This window comes from Cyanistes caeruleus, chromosome 2, assembly GCF_971803275.1.
Source record: "Cyanistes caeruleus chromosome 2, bCyaCae1.hap1.1, whole genome shotgun sequence".
Classification (NCBI taxonomy): domain Eukaryota; kingdom Metazoa; phylum Chordata; class Aves; order Passeriformes; family Paridae; genus Cyanistes; species Cyanistes caeruleus.
Window position 1 is genome coordinate 67,135,382 of NC_141702.1, and position 13,925 is coordinate 67,149,306.

At 35.6% G+C, this 13,925-nt stretch overlaps 1 protein-coding gene across 16 annotated transcripts in view; it reads right to left on the bottom strand.

The window, feature by feature from the left end:
- Positions 1–13,925, bottom strand: part of WDR64 (WD repeat domain 64) — a 67,451-nt gene that overhangs the window by 5,479 nt on the left and 48,047 nt on the right. For 8 of the 16 annotated variants that reach the window (XM_086877648.1, XM_086877642.1, XM_086877653.1 and 5 more), the window contains 10 exons: positions 13,469–13,638; positions 11,516–11,692; positions 10,443–10,573; positions 9,057–9,134; positions 7,233–7,323; positions 5,791–5,833; positions 4,427–4,557; positions 2,916–3,021; positions 1,198–1,259; positions 672–781 (listed from right to left, as the gene is read on the bottom strand). In XM_086877648.1, coding sequence (XP_086733774.1) covers positions 672–781; positions 1,198–1,259; positions 2,916–3,021; positions 4,427–4,557; positions 5,791–5,833; positions 7,233–7,323; positions 9,057–9,134; positions 10,443–10,573; positions 11,516–11,692; positions 13,469–13,638 — 1,099 coding nt within the window. Of the gene's footprint in view, positions 1–671; positions 782–1,197; positions 1,260–2,915; positions 3,022–4,426; positions 4,561–5,790; positions 5,834–7,232; positions 7,324–9,056; positions 9,135–10,442; positions 10,574–11,515; positions 11,693–13,468; positions 13,639–13,925 lie in introns of all 16 variants that reach the window. The other 8 variants (XM_086877647.1, XM_086877641.1, XM_086877650.1 and 5 more) reach the window with 1 other exon arrangement.

Sequence of the window (13,925 nt, forward strand, 5' to 3'; positions counted from 1 at the left end):
AATTCTAGAGCACTGTTCTAGAGTTCAGTGTGCTATTCATAAAAAACATCAATGAGATTGTTTTTATAATTAAAATAATTTGAGAGTGAAAAAAATTCAGAAGGTTGTTGGGAAAAGCAGGCAAAAAAACCTAGTGCATGTTTGTATTTATGAAAATGAAGATTAAATGTACAAAAATCCTGAATTGTTCCTGCAGTAAAGTGCTGCCACCACAGCAGGATCTACACAAAATTTCTTCATTTATACTTCCAGAAAACCAAAAGAAACCCCTTCAAATGTACTTGTTAGCTGAGAAGGAATTATAGTTGTCTATGAAGTATCTTCAAGCTTCCATGGCCTAATTGCATGCACATTGATTAGATGCCATGCTTAGGATTCATGTCAATTTAACAAGTATTGAAAGCTAAAATAGGATTAGAACAGGAGGTAATTTTTAAAATTATGTAGCCATTACTTATGCATTTAAAGTAAAGCAAGGGCTGAAAGAAAATGACAGTCTGCAAAAGATCTGACTTCCAGAGAAGTGTTATATTAAAACCACCTCTTTTGATTGCAAAAGAGAAAATGCACCCAGTGTTCTACTTATTTAAATTCTAGCCTAAGTACAACAAGAAAAAGGACTTTGAATATAGCTCAACTGATTTGGCATAACAGTTTTAATCATTTTATACCTGACTGAACCATCAATGGATGCTGTCACTACTACATTTTTCTCCTCTTCAATAAAGAAGTCAACCACTTCACTAGCATGTGCCCTCCAGCAGAGCTCCTCCTTTATGTACTGAGGGGAAAAAAGCAACAGAACCATATTTGAGGCAGTTCCCCATGCTGGTTGCTAGCCTAGTGGATTTATCAACATGTCTTTCTGGAAATAAGAGGTGAAAAAATAATCCCTCCATGAAACAGCCTGAAATGGCATATGGTAGGAACACCAACCTGGGGATATGGATAGATTTATTCTTAATATACCGTCTTTGAACCCAGTGAAATAATGCGAACACTATTTTACTTATGTTTTTCTATTTTTTCTATTTTTTTTTTTTACAGAATCGAGTTATTCTTTCAAGCACAAAAAATGATCTTTATATACAGAAAACATTTTTATCCCTGTAGAGCTCTGCCTTATTTTTGGGGTTATTTTTCTCTTTTTTTCTTTTAACTGTTCAAGTTGTGAAGATCTGAAAGATAATTCCTTACATTTTTTCTATTTCGTGAATCTTCTAAGAATGCGGCAATATTCCAGCGAATAATATATCCCTCTGTTTAAGGAAGGAGAAAACAAAACATCAGTAAGTTTCTTTAGTGCTACACCTTCACTTGTTGCTGCCATTTACTCTCAGTAGACACTGGGCATAATGAAGCAGAGAACACAGGTCGGTTAGTTTACAGTGAATATAACTGTCTTATTGTCAAGCTCAGAGTAGAAATAATGGAGTGTTCATTAATATGCAAAGAAACACATATGCTACTTGTGAAAAATGTATCATTAACTGGATAGGCTTGAAAGGGAAGTAGGACAAAGCTTTTTCTTTAAATTATACAAGTGAAAAACAAGAGTCATCTTGTCAAGACAGTTGTCTACAGTGCAGCTGAGCTATGAGAGCTTCCTGGAAATTACACCTGTTTTCAATCCTGATAAAATGGACAAAGTTTAATTAATTGTATACATAATGAATGCTTAATGTTTTACAAGCTTTTAGTGAACTCATGTGAAACTAGAATCAAAGAACCACTTTCCTTATCACCCACAACTGCCCTGTTCCCTGCCTAGGCTCTCTCTTTCCTGATGAAGCTGCCTCTTACTCCTCATTTCTACTACAAGACAGAGAAATATTTTGTGTAATTCCAACTTTTATACCAGTCACATCTGATTTATAGGACTGTACATTTGCAAGCAAGGGAGGAGGCAAGCAGAGAAGCTGACCTTTTCATAACAAGGAAAAACCTGTAGTGGGGAAAGGAAATTGGTAGCAGCACTGCAGATAAAAGAGAAGAGTGTGGAAAGCATGAAAAGCAAATACACAGTGACACAAACACAAAAAGGCAAAGGGACAGTATCAAATTAATAGATAATAAGGTGGATACTTTTCAACAGTTAATTGAAATCTTGTTCAGTGCATGTTGCCTTTCTGATCATTTATTCATTTAAATCAGAGAAGAGTGGAAACTCCTCATCATTTTCAGTATAAAAGTCAAATTTTTGCTTGATTTTGAAGAAGGGGGAAAAAAAATCCCTTGCTCCATCTAATATCTAACCACATAAGAGCAGGAAGCTGGCAGAAAACAGTTCTAATATGTATTTTAAAAGAAAAGTGACACATTATTACAGACACAGAAATGGAAGATCGCCAGGCTAATTCCAAAGGTTTGAAGAAGAATCAGCAGATAAACTTCTGAACATTCTGCCAAAGGAGAGCCAGACATCATGTGAAATTAAAAGTGTAACAATGAGCTGGTAGCACAGACACGTGCTTTTCCTATATAGCTGCGTACTGCTGGAGCCATTACTGCGCAGTCCGTATCAGTGTTTGAATATCAGCTCTTGATACAGCCCAAGCTGCAACTTTTTATTTAGCATTATTACCATGGAACTGAAATTTTTGCTTGTTCTTAGCAGTAATCTTTGCCCTTGGGATCAATATAGTAATTTAGATGGAAAGTATATTCAGGGCATGTGAATGAAGAAAAATTTAATACCTTTTATGAAAACAATTCTACTGATAACACTATAACACTAAGATTTAATCTACCATCCTTTTAGAAAACAAAACACTTTTTACAATTAATTATAGCTTTGTTGGAAAAAACCCTGGCAGCACTTGGATCATCATTTCCACATTTCTGGCACATTTACAGCATGATATTTTCTTGTCCAACTGACTGTCCTGAACAGAATGACTAACGTGTTTACTCACCTTTACTACCCGCCAAAAGAATTTTAGTAAAGATGTCTGTACACAGTGAAGTCAGAGGACCTGCAGGATGTTCTGAAAATGGCAGAAGTTCTCTCATCAAGTTTCCCTAAAACAAACAAACAAACAAACAGTCAAATAAACCCCATATATTTATCTTATAATACCTACATTAAAAATATTAGTTCATCAGAATTTGAATGCTGTTGATTTTATCTATTCAACATTACCAAACTCATATCTGTTCAGAAAGATGCTAAGAAGGTAAATTCCTAAATCTACTGAATGATGAAGATAGCTGTGGTGTATTCTTCTGGATTGCTGTCTCTTGTATGTCAAAAGGACAAGCTATTTAATTCTTCAGGCAAGTCAGCCTAATTGTACCTACCCCTACTTCACCACTTACCCTTCATTTATTCTGGAATAACATCAGTATGCCCCTCATTTGCTATTGAAATGTTATTTTTTGCTGCAAATGAGCCCATAATGTCTCCTCCACAAACTTGTTCTTTTATTCACATTAGGACTAGTAGACTTTCTCCATTATTCAGGATTGAGAGGATGTGAGGGAGAACGTCTTGCTGAAAAGGAGATTCTTATTTTGTCATCCATGTAATGATGATGACAATCATTCCAGTGATGACACCACTGGCATATGAACTTAGAGATTCCTATAGGAATCTAAGCACACTAATATATCAACTGTGAAGAAAATAAAACCCAACAAAGCTCACACCTACTACACTTGGATATATTTAACATAATTTTCTATTTTTTCATAAAACATCTGCAATGTTACCTCACCATCTTTCTGAAAAATTCTTCCCATGGCTTGCTTTAGCTGGGACTCCTGTTAAAGCCTTACATAGCTGACTTCATGTGATCTCTGTCTGCTACAGTGACCAATATTACCAATCAACCAATCACATCATGGTACTTTTCCTTCTTGCTGTATTCACTTTGTGTATCTTATTTACAGTAACATGATGTCTGGAGAAGTCTTATAGATCTGAGGTGTTATGACAAATAAGCCTTTTCCAGTTGGATGCATGGCTGATTTTTAAAGCCCGTAACAGTTGTTGATGTCATGTGTTGGACACCATTCTCTCCTGGTTTTTTACCCTACTAGTGCTAGCTGGCTTGTACAATTTTCCAGACTTATTTATCCTCTTCTGAGAGTAGGATACTCTGCCTTGCCTATCATCCTTTCTTAGAAGACCTATCATCCTTTCTTAGAAGATGTTCTGGGTGAAAAATCAAATTCTAGACTTTCACATAGAGTCAGTTTGTTGTATTTATTTCAAATCATGTTTCCTTGTTTTCTACTTGCCATTATGCCTGCCACAGTCATTAAAGCACAGCTAATTTGTGTCCATGGAAGAAATTCATCACCAAAAGATGCAATAAATATTTGCTGCTGCAATTGCTAGTTTTTTTCCGAGTAATTTTCCGAAGATTAGTGGAATTAACTTTTCCATGTTCCAGTCCCTTCCCAAAGACATTCAGTTGGCTACCTGAATACTCCATAGGCGGATACAGCTACTTTCATGAGCAGAAGCCAGTAAAGGTGCTTGTCCTGCTTTTGCCTTCAACAACTGTACATTCATATTTGCATTTTGGGTGTTTTCACAGCCAGCTGTTTCTTCTGCTTTGGAACACAAATAATCATATATTTTCTTAAAAGGTTTTAGTATTGCTTTTCAATGCATGGAAATTACATAACACTAGAAAAACAATTACATTTGAAAATAAAGTCCATCATCAAGATGGCATTACTCTAAAAACATTAGAGGTATGAATAAAGACAACTGAAAAGAAATTGGAACAATATTCATTATCTTATCTAAACCAGCCAGAACTACTGCTCAGTGATGTAGGGGAGAAGGAGTGCAGGATAGTGGTCATCAGGACAGCTACCAGGCAGATGTGCAGCCTCTGCATGAGGCTTCTAGAGATAACAGTGAATTCAGCAATGAAATTTAATAACTACGTGACCCTTAACAATTCTGGAATAGTAGATTTCTATATTTATTTCTCCAATTCAAAACTTTTGCTAAATGCAAGGGTATGGTCACAGGGACCCTTTTTGAGTTTCTGCTGCAACTTTTCCAAAGCTGGAGGTGCTGGTAGGACCTTCATAGACATTCAGTGGATGCAAGACCTAACATGAGGGTCTATTTCATTGGGAAACTACAAGGCTTAGGAATATGCTGGTTTTAGGGCATGCTTTCTTTCCCAAGATCTTTCCCAAATGATCTTAAATCCATACTGCAGATAATAAAATTTCTTATTATTGGGAAATTCTGCTTTCCAGCAGAGGATTTCTAAGGGATTCAGAAGAATCTAGAGGAATTACTTCTTGCAAATTCACCAACTCATTTGCACAAATGTAACTCTTAAGCATTAGACACTCTCTCTTGACACTCTCATGATTTTTTCAAGGACAGATACCATAAGAAGAATTTTCCTTCTAAAATTTCACCTGGTTTTGAAGCTTTTGTCTATGAGGCCATTTACTGATGCTTGACTCAAGTTGGCTCTTGCCAACTAAATTATTATTTCAATAATTCATTGCTTGAATATTTATGTAGAAGGAAAGTGTGTATAGTTGGCACTCCCAAACTCTGAAAGTGTTATCATGTCTACTTGAAAAAAAAGCAATTAAGGTCTTGCATATCCTCCATCCTGGCCAGGCTTTTGGGAAATAACTGCAAATCAGGAGGGAGCAGAAGATGATGAGATCTGTCATCTACACACCAAAGGTAACCCTATTATTCCAAACAGAGTTTGCCAGAAAACTGACAAATTCAGTTTCTACAATAATCTGGGCAGAACTCATGGATCAACACAAAAAAGAATGAAAAACATCTTTCCAAACCTGTTTTTATTTCAGTCTTAATTTCATCACTTTCCACGTTTTCCTAAAAGAAAGGAATAAAATGTAAGAGAATTAGGAATGTCGAACTTATTTTTTTTTAGGAACTTATTTTTTTAGTTGGATTATTCAAATAATTAGGATGGTTCTTAAATAATTATTTTATTTTCAGTTGGATTATTCAAATATTCCTCCAATTTCCACTGAGTATGAACAGGAAACACTTTCATTGAAGAGAATCAACAGATGAAAAAATCACAAATTAAATTAATGGGAATTAAGGAGCAGGTAAATCTAAATTTGGCTGAATAGCCTTAATTTCTTAAGACAAGCAAAATCAATCACAATCATGAGAATGTAACCTAGATCTCTTTGAGAGTGTCATTCAGAACACGCATATAGTCTTGTTACTGCCTTGAGCAAAAATTAACGAAGTGTATAAATACATTTATACATATATAAGCATTTACTCATGTCTGCATTTTCAGTAAGAGGATTTTCACAAATCCACATTTGTGCCTTGACCCACAGGCTTCTGAGGATCCCCAAAGCTGACAGTAACCAGCATACTGACTTCAGAATTTGCCAGGTCAAATAAGGCAGGGCAAACTCTGTGGCCACCATGAGTGCTTGAGGTATCTCAGAAGAGGACAAGTCACTTAAATCTCATCCTGCATATTTATATGTAATATAAACTTATATTTATATGACACCACAGCACATTGTATTGGATACTTTAGTTTGCACGTGGCAATTAAGCCAGTGTTTGCTTGGGAGTCTCAGTGCCATGTCTGCTGAAACAACATGCTGGTAAGAATCTGAGAGGTAGCAGGATTTTCCTCTTTCTGCCTGCTTACTTTTTATTGCTCTGCAAGCATGGCATGTCCTTCTGGCACAGAAGGGCAAAAAAATGTCACAAAAACCATAATGCTATCCTTAGCAAAAATATACAGATTAGTACACTGGTACAGTAATGGCAAAAAAACAAACAAACAAACAAAAAACCAACCAACCAAAAACCAAAGAAACAACCCCCAAAACAACCCTTTAATTTGAAAGAAAGTATCCAAGCAACTGTGGCTGCAATGTAGAAGTGGTTCTGCTTTTATTCAAGCACTTCATGGTTTGTCTATTTTAGCTTCCCCCTTGAATCCCTGTATACCCCCACGTGAAAGACAGAATTGCTAGTGGTAAGTATCTGCCAAACACTTTGATAATCAGCTATTCCATGTGTCACAGAACCAGCTGACTAACAAAGGATTCTTAATGCACCACCACAGTCAGTTAAACAAAGCTAAACAAAGTTAATTTCTTCGTAATTCTTGATATTTAGTTTTGCAGATGGTGTTATGGAGGGATTTTAGCAAGTTATGGTATTTTAAAACCAACACAGGAACAGGAATTTGTTTTGATTGCTACCAAATCCATCAAACCATCATACCTACCTCAGGTTGGTCCAGAGAACTTTCCTTGTGCTCTGGAATGGCACCGGTATCACTCGTCACAGAAGGAGTAGGGAACAGGGAACTTCCTTTCCTATGTGGAAGAAATTATTGAAGACCACTGATATTCTTGAAGATACTATTTGATATCTGGAAATCAACATCACCTGGCTTTAAAAAGTATAATAAAATAGTACTTGAACTGATTAGACTGATTAGACTAAGGGTTATTGGTTTTATGTATTTTTTTTAGTAACTAGGCAATATTTGGATATTACACAGCCAACCTCCCCTGGCAGAAGTTTTGAGCTAATGAAACCCATAGTAAACGAAAATTTCATTGGTATTCATCCTTAAGGCATGAAAGAAAAAAATTAACTGCATGCCAATGGTTTGTTCCCTTTCAATGTACAGTACTTCCTCTGCAAATAGTTTTCAATTAATTATAGAAACTTATTTTCAATTTGTTATGAAAACTTTCAATAAGTATTTTTTGTGGAAGAAAATAAGGAAAAAAATGGATGTGATCTTCAATCATTTTGTTCCTGAGTCAAGAAAAGTTCTGACTATATTAATAAGTGGTTCTTGCCACATAACCCACTAATGTCACAGCTGCTCTGTTTATGGCAAAGAGTACCAGAGTACCTGGGATAGTTAGAAAGTATGCAGCTGGGGCAGTCCACTTACATTTGGTCAGGTGGCCAAAACTTTGCAATTTTCAGTGTTTGATTTTACAGATTTGCTATCATGCTTGAACATTTGTGCATGCGTGCGTGTGCGTGTGCGTGTGCGTGCGTGTGTGAGTGTGTGTGTGTGTGTGTGTGTGTGTGTGTGTGTGTGTGTGTATGATCACAGTCAAATTTATCCAGGTATATTCTTAGTAAATCCAAAACATCCTAAGACTATATGACTTTCCAAGTAATTGTGAATCCTCATGTTTAAGAACAGAAAAAGCTTATTTTCATTTATAAAAAAAAAATCTATTTATGAATTTTAATCACTCCTTTTTTTAATTTAGCTAGGATTTCTTAAACTAATCATTAAGTTATAAAGTCAAAAAAGAGAATTTATGTTCAATTAAGTAGCACTAATATCAAGTAGCATAAAGTACTTGAAGATTTTAAAGCAACACAAGACCATAAACCAGCTTAATGGTTCACAAGAGCAAAAAGCTGTCTATTTGCTAAAAATTTAAAGCTGCATAAGTATGTAAGCCATACTGAGTCCTTTTGGCTACCACTGCCTTTGCATATCCATTGGAAGACAAGTATTTCTGAAGCGATGAACAGGTGCAATGCCTTTCTTTCAAAATGAGCATATTTGCCTAAATTTCTCTTTTTCATTCAACACTACCAACCTATGGAAGCTTCTAGCTTGTTTTAAGAGGAATGTTGTGGTTACACACTTCAATGTGCTTGCCTCTTTGCTGAGAGTATCTAAAAGCAGGAGGATTGTGTTAGGTTTAAAATAAAGCAAAAGCCTGCTGCCACACAATTATCTCACAGAGGTAAAAGAAATTATGGTACACTGGAAAACTGATACTGGGAAAAAGCTACCTTCTGTTGAATTCCTCCACATAACTGAGACCTATGAGATCATTTAGAGGAAAAAAGGAGAGCTGAGTGGAAAAAATAACATATATTGTTTGACAAGCATTATGAAAGTTTAAGAATGGGTAAGCTAATTAACTGTATGTACTTGAATTGATTAAATCCAAATAAAATCTCAATTCAAATAGGCTATCTTGCAGGAACATTACATCATTTTACTGCAACAAAATTCCAAGTGACTGTGCCTGTCCCCAAGGAAGATAAAATACACAGTTACCTGCGAGAGGAAACACTATGTACAAGGAATACTATGGCATTGACTCCAGAGCCCTCATTTTCTTCAGTAGTTTTACGCCTGAAAACCAAGATATTTATACAGGATATGTCAGGTAGGTTGTGTGTTGTTACAGAAATTGTTTCACATTTAACTTGTAATTAAAAAAATAAAATTTTAATTTCCCGGAATGCATGCCACCTAAAGTTTTAGACAGTTTTTCAGAATCAGTTATTCAGTTATGATGGTTTAATGTCAGTGGAGAGGACATACAGAATGTGCCAGGAAAAACGGGTACCTAATGGAATGATGAAAATTTAATTCAGCCAAATGTTTTCTTGAGCATTAGCATTTAAGAGGAAAGTGTAGTAACTTAACTAGCTAAGCTAATGTTAGCAATATACCTTTTTCCTGGCACTCAAACAGTGATGTGAACCGTGGATAAAGTACCCTTCTTGCAAAGCATTGACTTTCCTGTCTTCCATGCATCAATATGAATTGGCTGCCTCATGTGTGGGGAAGCAAATAGAAAGAAAGGGTCACTGTCTGAACTGCAGTAAAGTTTTGATTATTTTCCATGGTACAGAAAACTCATCTCACTTTCTCACAAATTTGCCAATTTTACACATGAAGAATAAAGTGAAACTCTTGGGTGGAATAGTTTAACATTAGGACCATACAAAGTGAAATACTCACTTTGTATGGTCCTAAAAGACATGTATTCCATGTATTCCTTCACTAACACAGAAACACTGCCATGCTGCTCCACTCAGTCTAACCAGACATATTGCCATTGTTCAGTTTACTGATGTAACAGCTTAATGGGCATAAGAATATTTGGAACCATCCTATGCTCACTCTTTCTCACTTTCTCGGAAGGATCTACTCTCAAACCTCCAAAATCATGTCAGGTTTCTCCTCATTGAATGTGACTTCTAGTCTTCTAGGTATGGACAGTGATCGAGATACTGATTATGTAGAACATCTGCCATTATCATCTAAAGTAGCATTACTTCCAAATGGCCTCCCAAACACAAAACTTCCAAAAGAAGGATGTTTCTACAGCTCAGTAGCAGCCTCTAGTCAATGACTAGAGTGATTAATACAGTTAGTTTGCTTCAATGGCAGTGCTGAGTTATGTTAAAACATTATTTTTAATTACATCATCCCTTCCCCAAATGACTCTCCTGATCACTTCTCCTACCTGCAATGTCAGGACTAGCTAGCAAAGTAATTTGAAATGGGAAGGAGGAGGACCCACATAAATTGCTACTTTAATTCCTGGCTGTAAATCATCCTTTATATTCGGGTTTATTGGAATTTCCAGTATGTCATTTGAAAAGTTTGTATGACATACTGGAGATAAGAAGGCATGAAAGTAATACTTACAGGCATTTCACAGAGGCAGATTCAAAATCCCACAAATTTATTTCACCGTTTGCACTTCCTGTAGCTATCAATCTGCATCCTTCTTCTTCTACAACATCAAAACACTTAATATCTACAGAAGATAAAAAAGTCTAAGAAGAAGATTAAAAGTAAAAAATGAGTAGGAGTAAGAGTAGGACACTATAGACAGTGACATATTTTAATCTAACAAAATGCCTGAATTGACAGTGTCTACAACTGCATATGGGATTCTATTTAAATACTATTGTATTTGAGCTACACAGAGGCACCAGAGGAAGCAGTGAGTGAAAGTGTTGGGAGACTCCCTACTGCAGAGGACAGGGACCTCAAACCTGACCTACTTTTTACAGCACAGTTGCAATTTCAGTATACAGAAACAGGTGTAAGGGCTGAGGATTAATCAAAAGTAGGTATCTGTGGAGATATTCTAATCAAGTTAAAGGAAGAAGTCACTGAACAGAGATAAAGTGACCTTTCCATAAACATCATCCACATCTGTTACAAAGTTAGTGAAATTTTACAAGATAGGAATTAAGTCTTTTGGACTATTCAAGTTAAATTGAAACATAAAATGAAACATAAATTTGACATTTTATTTTACTGAAGCAGTAAAAGAGGAAAATCACTCTGATACTCAGCTTGATCTTTACGTGCCACTATTACTAAAGGTCAGCCTAGCTATAGGAAGAAAGACATCTCATTTCTAGAGGAGTTTATGTGAGAACCTCAATTTACTATATTGTACAGGAATGTGAAGTGTATGTTCACAGCAACTCCTTAATTGTGGTGATAACCATGCAATGGACTTCTAGGAAGATACAGCCCTTAGAAACAGTCACTTTCTTACATGATTTATTCTGTGTATTTATTTCAGTGTACTGAAAAGTCTGGAATCACAGAATCATAGAATGTGCAGGGTTGTAAGGGGCCATAGTGGGGAATAATTATTTAGTTGTTGTACTTTTGCTAAAACATTAAATCCTTGTGAGCACAGTAAATATTTTACTTTCCAATCTTCTGTAAACGATGTGAAATTTTGAAGTGTTTCTCACCTCTGTATCATTTCTCATGGAACTGGTGTTACATAGAAGCCGAATCTCTGGAAAAAAATCTTGTGTCTTTAAGGAGCTAGGCTTCAGTGACAGATAGACAACTGGATTCCTTCGTGGAAATGGCACTATCTCAGGAAGCACCCATGTGACATATAGATCTGTTTGAGCTGAGTCACCCTATTAAAATAACTGACTTAATGAAAGAGGAAGGAAAGGATTTCTCTATTCATAAAGAATTATAGTAAGTGTGTATCAAAAGCTTGTTTTCAGTGACAAATTACAAAAACTGTTACAGGTATTAACTAGCATATGCCTAAACTGCAAACTGAAGTTTCACCTAGACATATTCCAGTTCCCCTTAAGTTACCAGCTGTTATATCAGAAGCAGTGCAGCTGTGGGGTTCAGAGCTATTGATTTTACTCATTTTAACTACCTCCTTGAAGTAAGTTGTCTCCTTAGTTTTAGCTGCTTATTTCACAGACATTATTACTCTCCATTTCATATCTACCAAAACATACAGTAAAAGTGATGGTTGTTCTAGTTATGTGAGAAGAGAAGCTAGAGCTCAGCTAAAGTCCTGAGTCTCTGATTCCTCCTCATCACACCTAGAGGCAACTGGGAGGTACTCTGATAATTTTCCAACTATAACAAATTCACTCCAGTATCTAGTTCCTGCTCTAACATTGATATTTCTGTCCATTTTGAGAAGTGTTACTGAAATAGTCTCCTTAGGTTTGCTACTGTTTTCATAGATGTTTTGAGCAGCAGAATGAAGCAATAATTAAGATTTTAGTATTCTTATGCTATTGAGTTAATCAAACAAGAAATACCTTAAGGGAAGGACTAAAAATTGAGAGATCTATAGTAGAGTCCTGCAAAGGATGAACTGTTATGCTGCTATTCCAGTTTACCTTGCTAACTACTGTATTGAAAGCCTTTAGAAAAGCTAATAATAAAACAACTTGTATTTCTCATTATCACAGAAATGTTTGTGGAAAAATGTAGTTCTGAAAATATTAATCTACTTAGCTTCAAAGAGACATGGAGGAGATTCAACTCTTCACCAACTTGTTTGATAAGGGATATATTTACATCATTTGCATTTAATAGATTATTAAACATTTTTAGTAATAACACTGAGGAGCAAGTGGTGTGATGCAGTATTTCAAAACAGTCTGAATAACAGAAGCAAACCTTGTTTAATGCAGCTTTGCATTAGCAGGCTCAAAAGAATAAATTATTTACTGAGATGGGAGCCTGCATATTTGTTCTTTTTCTCTAATATGTAATCTGTCTAAACCCACATTTTCTACCTTGCACATAGCAGCTTTAAAGTTTCAGAAGAATTTTGTCCCAAGTAAAACATTCCAATTTGTGGAGTGTAATTCCACAGAAAGAAGAAGTCTGAGAAGTTAGACCACGATTATTGTAAGCTGTGAATGCCACCTGTTAGTTTTAGACCAAAAGAACACAGAGTAGATGTTCAAAATCAAGCCAAGCAAGCCAATCTGATTTATTACTGCCTTATTTCTTTGTATCAGTTCCTAAGAATCCACTGTTTTAATCTATGCATTTTAAAGAAAAATAAAATAATATTTTAATCAAAATATTATCTTAAGAAGCTCTTTAAATAGCCTAAACACCATCTGTAGTAACAACACCAATATTGTAAAGCTGTTACCTCAAAGGATCTGTAACTACTGAAACCTCAATCACAAATGAAAAAGCAAACTCAATGAAACAATTATGAGAATGCTGAAAACCAATGATGGACTAATAAACTTTTAAACATTAGACAGAAGGGCAAAAGAATGATAACATTGAAAAAGTAGATTGTTCCTTGACAGTTTCTAAAAGTTTATTTACTAATTATTAAAAAAGTTCTATTTTACCTCAGAAATGAGGGGCTACCAAATGAAATTAGGGAGGAAAAAGAAGCATATTTGAAAAACCTGAATGATTTTTATCTTCCCTCTCTGCTGCAAAACAATAACTGCATGTTGACCCTCATCAGCCTTCAGATAAACTATCTTCTGCATACGATGCTCATCATTGTTGTGTTGTGCTAAAGGCAAGGCTTTAACTTCTTGCCCGCTTTCAAACTCCCAGATTTTCACTGTTCCTACACAGGGATGACAAAAATGTAGAAAAGGGAATGAACTTTTAGCAATAACCTGTGCTGAAAATCCAGAAGCTTAAATAGGATCAAATGGGGAAAAGAGAAAGGAAGAGAAAATCCAATTTGAGGTCAAGAGCTAGGTCACTAGCCTTTGAAAAATTGTAACCATGTGTTTCTTAGCAAAGCAGCTCCATTGACAAAAAACTTCCCAGGAAACATTACTACCCTCTCAATTTTTCCATCTTTTTTTCCCTGTCTATTTTTTGTGCAGCCCAGGATAAAAGATCTCT